At 30.1% G+C, this 22057-nt stretch overlaps 1 protein-coding gene across 1 annotated transcript in view; it reads left to right on the plus strand.

The window, feature by feature from the left end:
• Positions 1-22057, plus strand: part of LOC106464072 (la-related protein 1B-like) — a 93162-nt gene that overhangs the window by 4810 nt on the left and 66295 nt on the right. Inside the window, 4 exon segments of the mRNA XM_022391738.1 lie at positions 9834-9901; positions 12466-12525; positions 20303-20528; positions 20774-20956. Of these exon segments, the coding sequence (XP_022247446.1) occupies positions 9834-9901; positions 12466-12525; positions 20303-20528; positions 20774-20956 (537 nt within the window).

The following is a 22057-nucleotide window of genomic DNA, read 5'->3' on the forward strand; positions in this document are numbered from 1 at the left end:
TATGCCAGTTTTTATTCCCCGGCCAAAGGTCGGATACTTTTCTCACAGGCCTCGTATATGTATATAGATTGCTATTTTGAAATAAGTTATTAAACTTATTGTTCTTAAAACATAGAACAAAATATAGAAGTAATGCAAAATATTTTCTCTTCTAGTTACAGCCTTTGTACTTGGTTGCTGCTTTTTTTCTTATATTGTTTAATCACGTTAATTTTCCCAGGAATTTCTATGTTTCATGCATTTTACGTAAGTAATAGACTTCAATGTGGATGATTTCCACTGTTTTTCTTTATATTAGAACTGGGTGATTAGTAGAATATGATAATTGGCTAATCGTTATACTTAATTGTCAGTTGCATTCAACTGATTAACTATTCTCACACAAACTAATCTTCCTATTTTCAGATTGTTTTTATTTTTTAAAAACATTTTTGAACTACCCTTTGTTTAATATGATTGACATCTTCAGATGAAACAATGTAGGATTAAGTTACTTTTATATGAAACCTGTAACAAGCTTAAAATATGATTAATACCGTTTATTTCTCTCTACATATTTTTACAAGATAATTCTACCAAAACTATATAAACTAATTTTTCCTTTAAAATGATTGTTCTTAGATTTCAGGTGATAAAATCTTGTAAAGATTCTTGCCACTAAGTGTGATAGGTATTGTATAATTACAAGTTTAAAATATTTCTGTTTGATATAACCCAACAGACTGAAAGATTTTGTTTTAACATTATTACTTGGGAAATTTTTATTTTCACCAATTTCTTCCAATATACTGTCACCATCAAACAAAATATGCAGACATAAAATTTCTATCACCATTTTATGGTTGGATTATCTTTTCTTGGAAATTCCTCTAGTCTGTGACGATGTGGGAGGGCATCACCTGATTATAACTTAATAAGCTGATTAGACAATGCATTGAAGTATTAAAACATGGTTTATCCCATCCCCAGGACCCTTCATGGTAAACTAATATATACATGACATAGCAGGGGAGCATTTACTATTGATGACCATACATCAACCAGGTGGACACAAGTCTGTTCAAGGTATCGGTCTTTGAAAAAATATATTCGCAGACTGAGGACTAGAATAAAAAAAAAACTAATTAATTTTAATTGGAAACTTATTGAAGTGGAGGAGGGGGAGTACTTGTAGATTTACTTGATGAATGAAATGTAACTGAAGAACAAACCTTAAAATTGTTGCCAACAGTCAATTCAACTTTGTCAATCGACTGCAGATGATATCGACCAGCAAGTGTGTCTTGCAAAATAATTCAATGAAAACTTGCAATATGCTGATATCCTTTTAACTACTTGTATGTTGAAAGTGTCACAATTGTTTTTCTTGAATTATTTTTCGTTAATGTGTTATGTTTTAGGTTATCACGGAACTAGTAGAATTTCCCAAAATTTCTTTTTTGCCAAGCAATATGAAAAAGAAAATTACCTTCCTACATTTTAAATCAGTTTAGAGTTACGCAAACAAAGGATGTTTTTAAGCCTGGACCATTTCAGTGAAAATGAAGTCACTTTGATTTAGTAAAAACCCCAAAACTATGCAACATTTACTATTGGGTAAGAAAACTCATGATAATACTAGCTGAGCTCTTTGTAGAGATTAAAATGATTCATACGGTAAAAAAAAAAGTGGTGTATTATGAGAAATATTAAAATCATGTTAATATAAAAACAATCTTTATTTACAGACGATTTTTCTAATTTCATCATCAACATGAAAACTTAAATATTTAACAACTTTATAAAAACATAAATTGGCAAAAACTTCAATTATTCTCTGATTGTTTGAGAATGGTGAAAGTGCCCTCACTCCGAGGTAGTGAGTGCAATGCTTTATTTATATTTGAAGATTTGTTGATGCCATCCATGTTGGATAATTTTGTCAGTTAGCATCCATGAATTTTCTCCGACACATCAACAGAAGTAGAGTTAATGGAGAATTATGTGTTATATATACTGGAAATTTTAATAAAATAAAAAAATAACTGCATTTGTAAAATGTATATAAGTGCTCCAGACAGCTAGTGTACCTGTTTAAAATAAGCATAATTTTTTTTTGGACTTAAAAAGAAAGTAAATCAAAACTAGGAGTATAGCAATTATTCAATGGTAAATTTTAGAATTGATAACAATTGTTTATAGGATGCTCAACTATCAATGTTTTCAATAGTTTGCAAACTTGATTATTTTACCCAATCTGCTTGTTTTATTTATACTGTTTCTCATTAATTTCCATTTGTTTTAAAATGGTTTTATGGTCTCTACTCACCTGTAAGACTTAAAACTGTGCATATCGCATCTGCAATGCACTGAGCTCTTATTGGAGAACGAATGATTACTATGATTCTAATTTACTATCTTGGCAATCTTTTAGTAAATGTGAAAAGTGTTTTATACTAAAAATCTTATTTAAATTTGTAAAAAAATATATAATCAAGTATTTGGGTAAAACATGAAATTCACAAAAGGGATAACTTTTATTTTCATTTTAAAGTTTTCATATTTTATTTTTGTAATCTCTAGAACCTCTTAATCCTTTTGCTACAGGTGGGTCAAAGGGCACATATTACATTTTAGAAAGCTATTTCCAAAATTTTATTACATAGCTTTGCTATTACTTATTTCAAAAAGATTCAAATCAAAATGAAGGTTATATTTCAAATTTAATTTCTTGATTTAAAAGGGGGGAAAAAAAAAGATATTTTTTGCATGTCATATAACACTTCCTGTTGTGTTATTGTTTAGTTTATAATTAATTATGCTTACCACACAATATGTGTAGTAGTTAATGAATTAGAAACTGAAATTGGAGATATTGACAACTTATAATTAAAAATAAGAACCTCCTACTTCTTTGATTTGCTGAGATATAAGTATATTTAGCCAATCTAGTAATTTGGCTCCTACTATTACTACAACAGTCTTTCAAAACCTCTTCTCTAGTCCCACCTACTTTTATTTTTCTAAGAGTTTATAACCAATAGAAAGAGCATTTACTTGTATACGTAAGTCTTATCGCCGTTTGTAAGTAGCTTAAAGGAGAAAATCATAATTTTACCTAAACTGTTGAAGTGTGATGACTAAGTTGTTGCTCTGAAGAGAAATAGGATTTTTTAAAACTCACATAAAGCTTGTTCAGACACCCAAATATATTACAGGTGTTTTGTGTGCACTAATATAATAAGTTATGGCAAGGTTTAGCATGTGCAACGCTTGAGCACAAAGTTTCGTAACCACCGAAAGTACTCAACATCTTTGTTTTTTGAAGTATATTTTCTTTATTCTTGTAGGTTTTAATAAAAATAACTAAAGTTTGAGCATTTGTGAATAAATAATAACAATAATAACTTTACAAAATATTTCAGTCAAAATCTAATGTAAAAAGTAACCACTGTTGTACTTTGAAATACAAACATTAAAATATTTAGAGAAAAAAAGGGTAAAGGAAGAAAGCACTAGTGTGCACTCAGCTTCATACCCTTATTTGTGTTTATATGATTTTCCATGACGGCTGACTAGATTGACATAAGCATTTAGATTTTGTCTGAAAAATGGGATATCCCCAATGCATTTGGCTGCTATTACTACAGACATTATCTGTTATGACAATAAGTTGACAACCTGGACCAATAACGGTAATGGGATATTTAATTCATTATTCTTTTATAGTGCTGATTTAATCGCCTATAAAAAAATTAATGTAAACAATAGTTTGTGAGCTATTTATTTACATACGCACTGAATCAGTTAGTGTTGGGTAAAATATATAATTGAAATTATGATTAAATAGATTAATGTCACAAAAATAATAAATATATATGTCTAACATTATATATATATATTTGAATTCCAGAGAATCTTTACTGTACTTGATATAGTTACAGGCTTTGGACCAGAGTTGTAGAATGTATACAGAGAAAAGTTTTGTTAGTTATATGTCAAGATTGAGCTCTACCAAAAAGCAAATGGTCAAGATAACATACAAGTGTGAAGCATTATATAACTTTGTTGCTATATTTATTAGTAACATGTTTAATGTCTTAGTTGCATATAAAAGTCAAGTGACTTTAAGGTTATTGGCCAGATTACATAATGGTAATTTTCAGTAATAGAACCTTGTTATCCAAAATAGGTGATATACCCTGAGACCTATTTGTGTATTTAAGCATCAGTCAAAAATATATTGTATTGATTATCAGTGATGAATAAGAATTCATAACTGGTGAGGCACAAGTGTAAACATGTATAGAAATCAAACATTTGATGTTCATATCTGCCATGATGCATGAACACTTTTGCATAAATAGTAACTTTGTGGTTTGTTCAGATATTGATCACCTAGACTAGTGAGATATTGTTTGTTTCTTTATTATTCAAAGAGCAACCACATGTTTATACATCATCATTGATGTAATTGTGATGTAGCTACTTGTGTTATTATTCTCATGTGCTTAGTTTAAAATCTAACTTGGATATTATGAGGAATGTAGAGAGCTGTGCATGCAAACTCCATTTTGTTCATTATTGTAGGTACTGGAAATTTGTCTGTAATATTTATAATAAACTAGTAACAACAAATTTTATTCCAAACTTTTTGGGATGTAGGGGATAGAAAAAAGATCAGAAACTAGAGAGCAATTAAGATGGGAGAAGAATTTGCATTACTCATCCCTGCATTCCACCAGTCATACACTGCAGTTACAGGGTGGGTGCATATATATGTTAGGTGGTGGAATGCAGGAATGGGTAATGCAGATTTCCCTCCCATCGTAGTTGCTCTCCAGTTTCTTCTTGTTACTAATTTCTGCATGTTTTACAAGTTGAAGTCTTGGCTTCCAGTGGGGCTGTAACCTCTAGGTAGAAGGCACCATCTTACCAACTTATTCAGTTTTATTCTATAGGGAATCGTAATATAATCTATAGATGTTGCTTCTTAAACCAAGATAAGTCATGACCAGGATACTGTGTGGTGCAGTAAGGAGTATATGGTACATTATCTACTTCCATATAATGCATGTAATAGCTTACTGATCAGACACCGGGATTAGTACTTTGGGCTGTAACTAATATATCTTGGATCACTTGTTGCTCTAGGTATGAAAAGGTACATCCTGTGGAGCAGTGAAGTGTTTTGGTGTTCAGGCTGGTTGTTGGTACTGTGTGGTTTATGAGTTACAACTGACTCGTAAAGAAGAAGAAGAAAGTCATTGTTTTTGAGGGCCATTTTCTAGATTTCAAGGAGGGTTATTCGAACTTTAGAGACAGTTTTATACTTAATTAGTGAAGGGCTTTTCATATCTATCTATTTGACTGGATTTTGCCAACATCCTGGTGTACAAGCTATCATATGCAACATACAGGCCACAATTTTTAACCGGACCCATTCCTACATAGAGGTTGCTACAGTGCTCCCTGTTACAACTTGCATGTTTTATGATGTTACAAAACACATGTTGAATCTGATAAGATTAGCATTAGATGTCATGCCATCTATTGATTGATTTGCATATTGGGCAATATTAAACAATCTGTATCACTGCATATATTTTGGGCTGTAACTAACCTATTGTGGATCACTTGCTGCTCTAGGTATGAAAAGACGCATCGTAGGGAATATTGAACTATTTTGGTGTGCAGGCTGGTCGTAGGCACTCTGGTTTACGACTTACAGCTGACAGAGAAGATGATGAAAATTGATGTTTTTGCAACCCATTTTCTAGATGTCAAGGAAGGTTAGCTGAACTTTAGAGGCAATTTTGTAATTAATTAGTGAAGGTCTTTTTATCTGTATCCATTTGGCTGGGTTTTGCTGAGGTCCTGGCGTATACACTACCATATGCAATGTACAGGCTGCGATTTTCAACTGGACCCATCCTTACATAGGGATTGCTACCATGCTTTCTGATACTTTAACATTATTTTATAATTTCATCTTTACATTGTAGTGTCAGCCAAACTGGCATTTCATTAATTAGAAAAGTTAAAAGCTTCAAACCTTTTACAGCTTGCCTCAAAAGTTCTAGAGGCATTTGTGATATGGAAGAGGAAGTGACTGGGGTGGGATATGTGGGTGTGTGTGTAGGGTGGGGGGAGCAGTTAGTTCAATATTGTATGTATACACATGGATTTTATGTACTGTCATTCAGCAACAAATGGGTTTAGCTGTTCCATATTGGGAGGGCTAAATATTGTTTTTATTAACTTATAGTTAACTATATTTTTGGTAGTTTCTAATACATGATTCAAGATGTACTTTATGTAAATAAGAATCCTAATTCTGACCAAACCCAAAATTAGGAGGGATAGCTTGAGTTCAGTATGACATCATTCATTGTCCAGCTGGAAATAAATGCTGGGAAAGGCAAGTAGTGTGAACAAGTGAACACATCTAGTAGTCCTTCAAAAAATGTTTGGATGCTCCTTCATAAGTATAAATTATACAAAAATAAAGTAACAGCTGGAATTTCTTCATCCCAAGACATGGAGGAAAGGTATTGGCATTATTGTATAAATGTGTGTTTATGGACAAGATTTCTCAGGGAAAGGTATTGACAATCTTATAAATGTTTCAGTACCTTTGAAAAAAATTTCAAAAAGCATTTAAAAAAATAAATAAATACAATAAACATTTAGGTATCTTAATAAAAATCTCTGGTCTAATGTATTTTTAAGCCTGTGTTGTAATATAATAGTCTAGGAACTTTGAACTTGCTGAATCAAACTATATACTTAACTACCTGACTAATTGTGAATTTCCCTGGCTTTAGATTTTGATAAAGATATTTTATATTTTCAATATAATGCTTTTAAATAAAAAAAAACTTGGAAAAATAGTAGTACATAAGTAAGACTTGGTTGATCAGGTTTTTGGTGTTAGTTCTGAAATGTAAAATGTTCAGTATCAAAATACATATTCATTTGCTTGGCTATTTAAAAACTTTCATGGCTGCTAATTTTATTTTATGTTTTATTTTGTATACCCATTATTAGTTGATTGTCACATGTGATGCTTAACTTGCCATAGTCTACCTTATTAAACAAGAGAATGCATCTGTGTTACAGCATGACTGAAATTTTAGATTACTTGGGAGTACAATGAATGAATTATTTATATGGTGTATTGTTTTTGGACCGACTAACGGTGATGTAGCTATTGGTTTTAATTTTTTCTAGTTTGCCTATTTCAATGCTATGCTACTTCCTTAGACTGCATGTGCTGCACATGTAAATGCTGGTTAGTGCCTATCTGTTAAGCAAGTGCATCCTTATATCCACAAGTGTTTATTTCATCATTTACAAATGTGGGACCTTTTAAGGTATCAGTTTAATTTTTTTATCGGTTTATGGTTTATAATGAAATAAAAGCTGCTACATAATATGCTCTATACCATGGTGATACCCATTACACCTATGACTGTTGACCTGAAATCCATTTCTGTAACATTTTTGCTACAATAATATATAGGCCTAATGATATTATATTCTAGTCCACATTACTGAAACAACTTGTAGCAGTCAGTAGTGTCTAAAGTATTAAAACTAATATAAGTGAAAAGTATTTATCTTATTTATAAAACATAACTTTGACTTGTTTTAGAAATTATGTAGAGCTGTTTCAAAAAGGACCCACTGTCTACCTTTGCCAAGGGACCTTACTTTCTTTCAAGTCAAAGTAATTACTTCCAGGAGAAAAAAAAACACTCAGGGAATTCATTAAGTTAGTTTATTGCCTTTCTTGCAGCATACATACAAACAATACAAAACTATTAGAAATGAACATTACTTGAGACAAATCAAAAATAACTAAGTAAAAGTTTAAAAATTTATAGTTTATCTAAGAAAGGAAGGGAGCTGTATGGAAAGTAGATTACAAGAAAGAAAATAATATACCTTTCAGACATGTTTTTTATTAGTTTTAGAAGTTGGAAATTAAAAAAAAAGAAATGCAGGAAGAAGTTTCATAATTTTTCACATCATTAAATTAAAGAAATCAGTTTTCAAACTGTGAGCTAAAAGTAATCAACAAAATTCTAAGTATTCCCAACACTCTCTTGTATGTTTACAAGATGTATCTGCACAGGTGAGAAATTTAACAATTTCTATCTTCGCAGTAAAAAATAAAATGTGGTTAAAATTATGACCAGCAGTTTGGATTTTTTTTTTAATTACTCTAGCCAAAGCAAAATAAAATTTTAATAATAAAAAATTGTTAATCTTAGATTTTCAGTTATAATTTCAATTTGTTGATCATTTGGGTAAGAGATAATTTTTCCAAATTTGGTCTTGTCATTTTGTCAATGAGATACTGGGTTTGAAAGAGTTAGGATACATGTTTGGTATTTTGTGAGTATTAGAAAAAAAAAAGAACCATTTACTAGTTTAAAATCATCTTTTAATATCATTTTATAAAGTAATAAGAGCAGGGAATGTCAAAATATTTTGTAAGTTATATTTGTATCTTTTAGATATTGATAGCTTTAATTTGACATGTTAACATAAACTTTTTTTTTATTCATAAACCTTTTCAAAAAATAAGTTATGTAGCCTTTATATATTTTCATGTACCACATTTATTGAGATATTCAATGAAGGTTTCTTTCTTGCATCTTCTGAAACATTTATGTACAATATCATATTTTTGGTTAAGTCCAGGAAATTTACTTAAATTTAATATTTAACTCTTTTAAAAATATGAAATATTGTAGTTTATAATAACTTACATTTTTAGCTCCAGCTCATCTGAGAAAATGCTAGTACAGAGAATTAATCACACTTTAAAAGAATGTTATATATGCTGATGCATTGGTGTATCACTGAAGATGCAAGATGTGGCACTCGCCTCCTTGGTGATGTTTATTGTCCATATGTTTGTTTTGCAGCAAGTTTTTGATTATACAACAGTGCAGTGTCATCATTGTTGGATTTTAGCTGTAGATATTTATCAGTTTTTTACAAGGAAATAAATATATTTAGCAATATGAGTAAACATTATAGAGATGTGATTGTACTTGAGGCAGTAAGTCTAGAACTCTTGAGTGTTTAGGACAGCATCTTGCTTTGACAAGCCTATCTAGAACAACTTTCTCAATTAAAATGTGAAGGTTTTGTCTATGAAAGAGACCCCTGGTTCAAAAAGCCATAGTGGTGAAGCTGGACATATCTCCTGGTACCATTAACAGGATAATAAAGAGCTAAGTTGATAAAGGCTTACATGCAGCTAGTTTACATGTAACTTTTGAAATCAGTGACTGTTTTCATGAAAGGGGTGGCTGAAGAAATTGGAGTCAGTAATTCCATTTGACTGTATTTCTCTATGTCCCCCAGTGCAGTTCCAGTGGACTGGTTAAACATGGTTTTGGAAGTTTACACCCATGTTTAGTAGAGGATATGAGGAAGTTTTATCAAGATTTGTAGCCTAATATTGACTTCACTATCATTTGCAGAAGTTTGTTGCAGTGAAAATTGTAGTCTTAGCCAATAATACACAATTTTGCACATTTGATGATGGTGGATATAATTCTAAAGGTGGTGCAGAACCACTTGTATTTACTAAACAAGTTATCATTACTCTAGAATTTGTAATTTAGATATGAGATACAATTTGCAGCTATGACTATCTCATATTACCTATTTGGTTATAGATGGTGTTGCATTTGTTAATATTTAATGTTTAGTACACTTTGTACGTGTATGAATATTGTATATTATGCAGTAGTTTTGCCTCGGTTAAAAGATTTTTTAAACAGAAGTCAATGTATATATATAATTCATAATTTTGTTACATTACTTTGCAGGAAAATCTGAAGGTAACAGCAACCCACACATCTCTAACTATATTCCTTTAAAGAACAAGAAAAATAAGGTGAGTGAAGTTTTATTTTTTGAATACATAATCTAACTGGTTTGACATGAAATGATTACATTTTCAACTGAAAAATTTGTTTTTATTATGTTTCTTGTAATGTTCTGAGGGTGGAATTGCTTTATATACAAAATTTTATTATTACTATAAAGCTTTACATATTTAAAAAATTTTTGAAATTCACTTGATGTTTTTGTCAGGTTTCTGTATGTCACTTGAGAAACTACCAAATCTTCCAAATGAAAGTGTGCTTTGTTGACTAGTTCCTAATTGGGTACATTTTGATGTTGCACCAATGACAACTCACAAAAATTGATCAGTTGCCTTCTACAAAATAATAAATCACTAAGCATAGTAATGCTTAGTATGTAGGGATGGGCTAAGAAAAAATGACTGCTGCATTCAATCTATTGCTCTATGGTGCTTACAAATAACTGCTAAAGTTGAGATATAGCCTTATTTGAGCACCTAATTGCCATTATTAAGTGTTTCACAGCTTCTGAGACTCCCAGTATCCTTTAATTGCATTGCTAAAGTGGAGAAATGGGAACTAGCTAAAAAGCTAAAGTGTTCATCTTTGTTTTGTTTTTCCCACACTAACCAAAAAATTTGTGAAGTTTTTGCAGTGGCTTTAGTATGATAGAACAGCATTTTAAGAGCAAATGGGAAAAGGCTATCACTAAGAATGGTAGTGCTTAGTTTAAGCTAAAACAAAAATCATAATTCTAGTGAAAATGTTATCATTACCCCTTGAAGTACAGTTTTCGTTCAGAAATATGGTGTTCCTTTAAAAAGCTTAAGTACAGTGTGAAAGATGAATTACCAGCCAATAATAGATTAACATTAGATGAGTGTAGCATGTAGAATACTCTGTCTTTTGTACATCATGCAATCGGTGTCGTTGAGGAGCCAACTCCTATATTATATATGAAGTGAAGGAGTGAAATAAAAAAATCAATACACATAATATTAAATATTATTACATACTTTCATAGAATGCACTCACTTTCAGTCAGGGGAAAATGTCACAAAGTAAGTAATTAAAAAAAAACATTTTGTAAATGTCTGTAGGGATGGCAGTGCCAAAAAGAGTGGAAATATAAATAAAGGGATGATACTGCTATAATTTTTCTTGTGTTCTTTCCTTACTGTAGGTTCCTCAACATTAAATCCCAAGAAGTCAAGATTATGACCAGTGATCATTAATAGCCTATTGTATGGGATAATATCAATATCTGAGGTCATTCTACAAGTGTAATGAAGAAACTGATAAAACTGATATGATATTAACAATATATATTACCATTGAATTATAAAAATAAAACAAATGTTCACTTATCAACCTACTTCAATAAAAGTGTTTCAAAAAAAGGTAAACAAGTAATAAAAAGAGCCTTGCAAAACTTAAGTATGATTGATATAGAATGGCAATGCCAGAAAGTACAGAAATAAGGTAGGGATGAATATACAACCATACAAAAATCACTACACAAGTAGCCGAATCTTTCCAATAATAACTTTTATCTACAACTAAATGTTGAATTCCTGTCAATTGCATGAAATCAGGTTTGAATATAATCATTTAAGCTGAATAGTGCTATACAGTTTTACAGTGGCTAATAACCATAAGCTTGTAGATCGACTTTGTACGTACTGGCTACTTATGTAGGGATTTTTTGTATGGTTTTATGTATTCATCTCCACCATGTTTTTTTTTTTGGCATTGTCATCCCTACATCATACTTAATTTTTGCACAATTTTTTTATTACTTGTATGCCTTGCATTGATTTGTGGTCAAGCCAGTTCTATTTATAAATTATGGTAAATACTATAACTTCATGAAAAGAAATTTATTAGCAATGACTCTCAAGGCTTTTTTTATGCAAAGGGAAATTGGACAAAACATAGTTACCTGAGAAACTTTCTGTATTTTGTCCAATAAACTGGGTGTATACATTGGACCTAGGTAGATAGTGACACAAAAAATGTAACTGTGAGCATTCTAGTCCCTGGGCACATTTTTTATTTTGCAAATTAAATAAAGAATCCTTGCAGTGGTTATTAAAAGAAGGAATTTATGTATGAATTCTGAAGTAAGCTTTGTAATCTACCATTATAAGTTCTCTGGTTGAAATATGGATTATGTCAAGAACATACTTAGGAACCTTATATTTTCAGAAAAGTTGTTGTGATTGTTAACTCACCACCAGGTGGCAAGTATTTTAATAAACCAGTTAAGTAATGTGCCAATTCACTAAAGTCTAATAACAATTGGGGATTGTGAGTGAAGAAGCCTTCTTATGCTCTAGTTAAATCTGAAACTAAATAGAACAGTTCTCTGAATATATATACTTACAGAATGTTACTATAACGGCAGTTTACTTGGAATATAACAATGCATGTCAACAGTTTATTTCAATTTTATTTTGAGCAAAGATGTCAATTGAATACATTGATCCATTATTGTATTGTAATTTAAACTAAATAAGTATACCACATGGTTTGTTAGAACAATTGTCAATATCAAATAGAATTGTCATTATTTTTTATTTTTATTTTACAGAGTAATAAATTTGAAGACATGAGTGATTGGCCCACACTAGGTGAAGTTCATTTGAATGAAGTAAGTACAACTTGTAATAAGTAGAAGTTATGTGAATTATATCTTCAGTGATCATCTTTCAAGTGTTAACATTTTTTCAATGTAAATTTTAGTATAAGAAAGTAGTTTGTTAAAAATACATATGTACAGTTTACTCTGTTTTGAGAATTGTGCATTTGCAGTAATTTATAAGCATCTATGTTGTACAGCAGAGTCCTTTGTTTCATTAAATTATAAGCTATTTATAACTTTTCTTATAACTGAGTAAATTTTTCTTATGATATGTCACAAATTAACAAAAATAGTAATCAGACATTATAAACTATTTGACAGACTTGGTTAATCCTCATTATCTTGGCTATTCTGCATTTGTTTAGCTGGACTGTTGAGACATATGTTTATGAATCTATAATTCTTTGCATATGTAGATGGCTGGAATATAAATCTGTTAATCCTATCATGGCCAGTGTGCACCTGTCAGGTGTCAAGTACACACTTGTATGTCAAACTTAAGTAAGATTATCATTCTAACTTTTCAACATCTTAACTCAACTCAAAATATTTTATAATTAATATTTTTATCATCATATAATATTTATATAGTGTAATTCACAAATAAATATGAAAAAAAAAGTTAACTTTCATTTTTGCACAGCTCCAAATTTTTCTTCTCATCTACTAAGCATCTATCATTCCTTGTGAATATAATAACTCATGTCTCATTTTTCAGGTGAATTTCTTTCTCTGTCAGTGATTTTATTAATACACATCTTTGTTGACATCATTTTATGTGTCACAGAATGTGGTCGGAAGAATTATTAATGAAGTTTTGAAAGTAGCGAGAGCAAATGGTTGAAAACATGGTGAAGAAATTTTAATCTGTTTACATCAATATAAAATAAATAAGGTTTTAACAGTAATTTATGGTTTGTCTACATATTGGGTACTCAGAATCTTATGGGATGTTTAAAAGACTTAGAAACAAACTGTAGATCTGGGAATTTTATTATTGTTTGGGAGATAACTTGTGCCTTTCACAGGGATCAGAGATTTTTCTCTGCATCTAAGTGGTTGGTCAGCTGCAAGGAAAATGTGCTTTTTGATATTCACTTTTATGGCTATTTAGGATGATGCAAACTACATTTTTTGGCCACTGGCAAACATTTGCCAATTGTCTTTTTTTTTTACTACTGAAACTAGAAAAGAACTAAAAAGTTACCTTTGCACCACTTTTTATTTTATAATGATATTTTATAAATATTATGAATCTTAAAACAATAATTTCCAGTCTTTGAAAAAAAAAAAGTTTCAACAACTTTTATTCCGTAGCAAATCTAGAGAGCTAAGGGATAATGTGTAGTTATCCAAGATTATGACTCCACACAAGTACCTAATCTCCAAAAAAACGAAAGATACGAGGATATAATTTGGAAAGTGAAGCAATTTGTGACAGGTGAAATAAATAGCCTAGCCATAGTGATACTGTCAAAAAAATTTATTAATGCAAAGAACCAAACAAGCAAACACAGTAAATAAAAGTGACAAAAGTGGGTCTACCTGAAGTAATGATATTTGACAATAACTCTTAGGAGCAAAAGGTAAATGTTGAACGTGACAAAGATGGAACCTTTAAAGTAAAGTAGTTAAGTAAATGGTCTTATTAAAAGTACAACTTCATATATTATTTGTATTTCAGATATTATTTTCAATGAAATCTGGTTTTTAACCATTCTAGGTACTATCATCAGGAGCACTGTTAGGCTTAGTTCTTCAATGTTAAGACTACTAATATTCAAGTGAGATTAGTCCACACTTTCAGGTCTTTTGTAATTATTATTAAATTTGTAATGGTTTCAAGATATTGTGTGTTTCTGAAGCCCCCCAGTGGCACAGCAGTATGTCTGCGGACTTACAACACTAAAAACCGGGTTTCGATACCCGTGGTGGGCAGAGCACAGATAGCCCTTGTGTAGCTTTGTGCATAATTAAAAACAAAACAAAACAAGTGTTTCTGAAAGATAACTTATATTATTTCACATTAACCCTATCACTATAAGCATCCTTTTCTGCACATGTCACGATTTTCTACCGAGTTACATTAAACATTTAATTAAACTACTTTCTTTTCATTGTATAGCAAGAAATGTAGCATTAATATGTAATTAATAATCCAAATTTTGATACTATACAAGTTTTAAGTTCTTAAAGTTTATAAGGCAATATTAAAAAAAATACTGAATTTCCCCTAATATGAGAATTGTGACTTGCTCTCTAGGCATCCCCTCTTCTCTGATTTTTTACCCACCCATTTGAGAAATAGAAAATTTAACATAAATTACTCATTATAATGTTTTCATCACATAGGCAAAGCATAATGTTTATAGCCTTCAATCTTACTTTATTACAGAGCTATGAAATATAAAATCAGACAACTCTTGTCACATCCTCGCTTTGAGAAATTTCTAATAGCTCTCTCAGATGTTTAATACTCTATTATTTATAGCCAATAGAAAGCCAAAGTTTTAATCTATCAATTGGCATATTATACTACATTGTTTTCTGTACAGAGAATTGTTTAAGAGTCCTAGTAAAAATCATGTTATATTATAAAGAAATGGTTGTTGCACATACTACAGTTATTTTTCTAATTGTCTGAACCTTGAATACCCAACCTAAAGTGTTAATTTTTTTCTGGATTTTTGTTTGTGGTTCCATTCAATAGATGGCGCAGATACTGACATACATACCTCGTCCATTATAGTAAGATTTTATGTAATCTAACCTAAAAATTTTCCAAATTTTACATTTCAGTTACTTTTATAATAATAAATAAAGAATACATGTGAAAAACAAGAAATATAGTACTTACCTGGTCTTTTTTTTTTAGCTGTTGACTTAACCCTACTTTTTTTATACTAATGGTACTATTGCACTAAATAATCTTTTATTTAATTACATTATGCACCAAAGAACACAAAATAACAACATACCAAATGTAGAAAATGTCCCATAACTATCATAATTTTCCTGGCTTTCTAACAATGCGAAAAGAGCCATTAAAAACTAAACTAAGTACCTTGATGTGTTTCCATTGGTATAGTTTGAACTAGAAGCAAAATATGAGAGTTTGATTATATCTTTATTGATGTAATTTTTAAATGTAGTATTGAGGAACTGGAGTTTTTAAAAAATCTTTTATTTTTTCAGTAAAGGATACCACTTTTAACCCTTTTGCAACAGGCTTGGTATAATACACACGAGTTCATACACACGTTTGCACATGTTAAGTATTTATACTATAACTTTTAATTCAGTATGTGCATCTTCACAAAATTTGGTATACCTTTAGTAAAGATTACAAGTCTTTTGTACACAAAAATCAAATTTTTTAATGAAGTATTTTTACTAAAGATTTGTTTGTGTGTATATCGAGTTTCGTTACTAGTCCGAGTTGGAAGTGATTTTCATGTTATGATTAAAAATACTATTCTTCATATCAAAAATCTCAAATTCCTTTTGTGTAAATCTTTAAAAACCTCCTAAATACATTTCAAACATTTGTTTTCAATAAAACTACATCTTATCAGTTATTTGATGATATACTGTAGACAAATCCCTAAAGTATAATGAAAAGACAAGTTGTAAAATTAGATGTAAAAGGAGTAGCTGTGCCTCTTTTTCATTATTATTGGTCACAAAGTTTCAAAGTACTTCTCTAATGAGTTTGAAATGCTATACATTTTACATTTATTTTAATGTCAATGACTAAAATAGAACCCTGCTGAAAATAAACCAATAAATAGCTGCTTGTGTCAGTAGACTGTTTACGTGACACCACCTGAAAGCAACAAAGCACGTGCGAAAAGATAGTCCACTTACCACTGCTCCTAGAACAGGATGTCTAATGTATCGGATTATATAGGCTAAAATGTTTTCTTGGAAATTTCAGAGTAATCAAACTGCACTTATAATCTGTGAAAATATATGTATATGCCGACAACAGGATGTGTAATTTATCGGCTTATGTATGTATCCTACAGTGTTCACGACAAGACTTTTTGAAAGTAACAACACTTCACTTTGAAACTGTCAAAATACTTGTTATGTGATTGATGCTCATACATTAAACATTGCAATTCTTTGAATATTGGTAATCCTTTTGGGATGTTTGAATTTAGTGGCATAAGTGTACAAAGATGATATTTGAGCACATGCTTATAAAACCCTATTTCCCTTTTCAGCACTCATTTGTCAACCAATACAAATTCTAGGAACTACTTATCACACTCATTTAGTTTTGCAAGCCTTATAAGTCTTGTCTTTGGAAAACATTCTTACTTTTGCAGCTAAAGTGTAGTTTAGAAGTTCTCTAACAGTTGTGAAACACCTTGAGTTGTTGCTGACTCTTACCTTGAAGTAAGTAAAAATCATTTATAATATACATATACAGAATCAAATACAAAATACAAATCTAACTGTATTAACAATATTTCACAAACTACACTGATGTTTCAGCTACCATACATTACATATATACATATATATTTGCTCATAAATGCTTAAATTTTAGTTATTTTTCTTAACACATGAACAATAAATGAAAATTACTTAGAAAAACAATGATTTCTAGTAATTACGAGAAGTTACGGTGATAGGAAAATATTTTGCCCTCGTGTGCCTTTAGTGCTAAGCCTCGTTTATGTTTTCGAGTGGAGGGTGAAGAAATATAATTTTTGTAGGCTTCAAATGTACATTTTAGAAGAAAGAAAAATTACACCCAAAATATCTGTAACTTGCTTGGGTTTATAAATAAATTATATAAGTGTTAACAATTTTTTTCATCTCTGTTTAGAGCAACAACTTGGTCATCACCATTCAACAGTCTTGCCAAAATTATTATTATCTCTTCCAAGGTCTTTACAAAAAACTGTCAGAATCATGTAAAGCACAACTTGTCCTTTCTATTGGTTATAAACAGACCCTTAAGAAAAGTAGGTGGAACTAAACAAGATGTTTGGAAAGAATGGGGTAGGAGGAGGTGCCACTAGTTGATTTGCTAGATATATTGATTTCTCAGCAAATGAAAGTGGTGGGAGGTTCTAAATTTATATTCTAGCTTGCCAGAATCAAAAATTCATGTTTCTAATTTGTTAACCACTTGTAGATGTATATAGTAGGTGTAAAAAAATGTAAACTGGGCAACAAGACGTGAGGAGGTGCTATGTGACACACAAATCGATATTTAGCTTTATATCATTTATTTATATTTTCTTTTGAATTAAGAAATTAAAACATACATAATATTAAAATTTGAAATACAAGCAATGTTTTGATGCCATTTTCATTGATATATAATAATAATAATAATAATAATAAAGGTACTTAATAAAGTTTTGAAAAGAAATTGATGAAAGAACGTGATATGCGCAGTTAGACCCACCCATTTTGAAAGGGTTAATATATAAAAACATTACAGTTTATATCAGTAAAATGTATGAAAATTAAGAACTCTGAACATTGAATTATTTTGATGCAACAAGTTGTATATGACTAAAAAGCACCAATCCGGATATTTTTCCTGTGCAATACTTCCCAGAAAAATATTCTTTTTTTAGAAAATGTCCACTTTTCCCAATTTTTTTTTTTTTAAAGAGGTATGAATACTATGATTAGTAATTACTAGCACAAACAGTCACCCACAGGACAGCATTTCTACTAGTGAATAATAATAATAATAATAGAAAATGTTTATGAAGTATGCTCACAAGCAACTCACAAGTAGCCTGTGTGTTATGTAATTCAGTAGGGTAATGTATACTACATTGTTCCCCAAGTGATTTACAACTTTCATGTTTGGAATATTAGATAGAAATGGTTCAAAGAGTAATATAGTAATAAAATTTAAGTATAAACAGATGTATATTGTTATGAGTTTAAAGCTATTTAGATAAACAAATGTAGTTTCATGTTAGAATTTCAAGTTATTCCAGAAAGAAAAAAGAATAATTTAGATTTATTTTGAATTTTTTTGGTGATTACAAGGTTGGCCAATTTGACTGAATGGGTACAGATTTAGGATAGATAAAATGACAGTTAATAATATAAAGTTTTACTGAAAAAGAAGTTTGAATTTATTTAGAAGGTTTGAGGTTTTAGAGATTATGCAAGTGAAATTTCAGATGAACAAAAGTATCTTTATTTTAATACGAAAATTACTTTGCACTTGGAGCAGTTTACACTGTGACTCCATGTATTCATGGAGAAATTTTTAGTGAATGTACTTCATTAAAAATTCAGATTTTTTGTCTAAAAATGATTTAATGCTTACTGCGAGCTTGTGACATTTCGTGAAGATACACAAAACATTTTAGAAGTTACAGTAAAGATCAATTTGAGGTACATTTTTAAGTTGAGTCAATCAAGCCTGCAGCAAGAGAGTTAAGTGATAATATATTTATAACTAATAAGTTAACACTCCGATATTAGCCTTTTTTTTCCTTCTTTTGTTAATTTCTTCTCACTTTTCTTCATTTGAAAAAGCTTCATTAATTTTTTTGTGAAATTTGAAAAGTATTAATGGGGGATCCTTTTGAATTGCATTTTTCCATAATTTGTTTAATTTTTCAGTTTTCAAGCTTCTCCAAAATGCAAACTTTATTTCTTTCAAAAAAATCTCTTATAGTACTGTTTAAAATCGCACAGAATACCTTAAACTTCTTTTTTTTTTTATCTATCATTTCCTGGAGATTATAATTTATTTCAGAAAGCTAGATCAGATTTGAAAATAGATTACTTGAAAGGATGCCACCAAAAGGCAAAGAAGAAATTAACTTTAAGGTTTTAAGTATAAATATTGATTTTTGAAAGCTGAAAAAGTAAACAAATTATGGAAAAATGCAATTCAAGAGGACCTCTTGACTGGAATAGTATGTTTACAAAACTTTTAGAAGGTGCTGTAATCGCAGAGAGCAATGGTAATTTAAAAAAAATAAACAAATACAGTGTACATAAGTGTAACTTGTTTGTATAGTATTATTATGCTACCATTTGTATATGTGCAGACGAAGTAAAAAAAAATTACAGTGATAAGAGATGATTGAAGTAAATGTGTGTAGTTTAATTGGATGGTAAAGAACAGGTTAAAAAGTTGCCAAATTTTATATATATTTTATTTTTTAAAAATGATATTTTGTATTTGTGCTCTTAAGCTTTATGGTCTGATGAAGAGTGCTAGCTTAAAAGTTTATCTTCCAGAAATAAAAATATATAAAACTTTTTGTAACATGGTATTAATTTCTATGCCTTTGTTGCTTATGCAGTTAACAATACTTTTATATAATTTTAGGATAACAACATTTGATAGAATATTAGTAATGTTTAATAAAGTGTGGATATTATTCATGTTTTACTGAATTATTGTTGTTTTTGTATGTTTTCATTTTAAAATGTTAAGAAACAACAAGCTAAATGACTGGCAACTTAAAAATTTAAAACATAACTAATATTGATGAAAAGAAATAAGTGTTGATGCTAATGAAAACGATGTTTTGTATAGTAAAAATAAAACTGACCTGTAGTGAGAATTGGTTGTAGCCAAAATTTGGTTATTTTGTTAGTAATCTACCTTGTACTGACACTACACTTACATACAATCTAGTAAATATAAACAATCATTACGTATTCATTATTATCCTCGTTTTCTTTTTTGACATGCAAGTGTACAAGTATTGTTGTTCTAAGAGTTTTAAAATTTCATGTTTTATTATGGGATGATACAAACTTATCCTTTGTGAATTAGGGACAGAAAAGACAAATGAATCAAGATGGTCAGCTAAGCCAGTCTCTGCAGGACAATGTACCAGACTCAGTTGGATCTTTGGTTTCATCCTCTCTTTCTAGTAAAAAGAATGGACCAGTAATACAAAGTTCTCAAGATGATGACGATTCTGCTAAAGAAAATCATGAAGGTTCTGCTCCAGGAACTGATTCTGCTAGTACTACACCAAAAGATAATAAACGAAAAAGTGAGTTAATGTTTTAGTAATTGTCTATTTCCTTTGTATTTAATCATGGTTCTATACATTAAAACTCAATATTGTTTGTTACATATGCAACACTGCATTACAATTCAGGTTACTTTTGACAGGATAGTGTATGGAAGTTGTCAGTTTCCTGGGTGAACCATCATAATTTTTTGATAGAAATATATATATTTTAATCATTTTCAAAAGCTTTAAAATAATGTTTTTAATAAGATGTTTTTATTCAGGTGGATACAAGCAAAAGTGGGTACCTCTAGATATAGACCCTGGAAAACAAGATAGAAGAAAAGCGGGAAAAATTGCCCATCAAAAATCGCCTCGTTATCGAAAGGGAGATGAGATGAGCATTAACAGAGATGAGAAAAGTAAAGAAAAATTGGGATCTTCTAAAGAAACATCTTCAGGAAAAGGTATTTATTGTCATTCTAGTACTATGAGAACAGGAATGTTAACTGCAGCTTAAAGCTAGAATGGATAATGGTGTTTACTGTGCGTTGATGTAGCATTTGATAAGTTAATCACTAATGAAATTTAATTTATGTAAATAGTACAATACAAATGTGACAAAAACATTAATGGTTCCTGTTGTAGAACTGTTACCATTGGTGATATGAGTGATTATAGTGTCTTTTTTAATAGTGCATTAAAATATTTGTGTTAATAGTTTTTGAAGCTCCTAATATGTAGTTTGCTTGATGAAAATGGTTAAAAATACTTCTAGTTTTATCTTTTTTTTTTCAAAACAAAAATCGTGAAACTTATTATTGGTGAAAAGTTATAAAGTTAGATGAGACTTCACTGATAGTTAGGCTTAACAGGCCCAACAGTGGCTCACCAGTAAATCTGAAAGCTTATAAATAAGGATTTGATATGCATGGTGGGCACAGCACAGATAGCATTTTGTGTAGCTTTGCACTTAACAACAACAAACAGACTTAAAATGTTTTTGGGATCTCCTAAGAAAATGAAAACCTATGACTGTAAGTTAATCATTAAGTATTTTGAGTATTATATAAAATAATTTTGTTCCAAGCAGATGTGTCTTAATGTCTTTTGGATCACTTAGTATATCTTTATCTTTGCATGTACACTGAATTGCTCTCTTCCCCATTTCTGTTTCCTATGATATTTATGCCACGTACTTGAAATTTGAAAGGAGTGCATGACTTGTATATCTTAGTTTCTTGACTTTTTTCTTCGTTCTATAACATGTGCCCAATATCGTCAGATCATTATCCTTGTAAGGCATTACTGTGGTAGAAAAACTTCTTATGCAATAATAACAGTAACCTCTACAGTACTGCATTCTGTTAACCCTATGGACACATTAAGGTCAAAGTGAGCATGTCACAACCTTTTTTACAGTTGCATTCAAAATTTAATTTATTATCAAAGTAATAATAGGCTTTGCATGAAAATAGTTTGTAATTCAAATTTTTATGTGATTAGTTTTAACTCTTTAATTTCAAAAGGAAATAGTTAGAAAGCCAGATAAATTATATTAGTTTTAG

Source organism: Limulus polyphemus, unplaced genomic scaffold (genome assembly GCF_000517525.1).
Source record: "Limulus polyphemus unplaced genomic scaffold, Limulus_polyphemus-2.1.2 Scaffold1555, whole genome shotgun sequence".
NCBI lineage: Eukaryota > Metazoa > Arthropoda > Merostomata > Xiphosura > Limulidae > Limulus > Limulus polyphemus.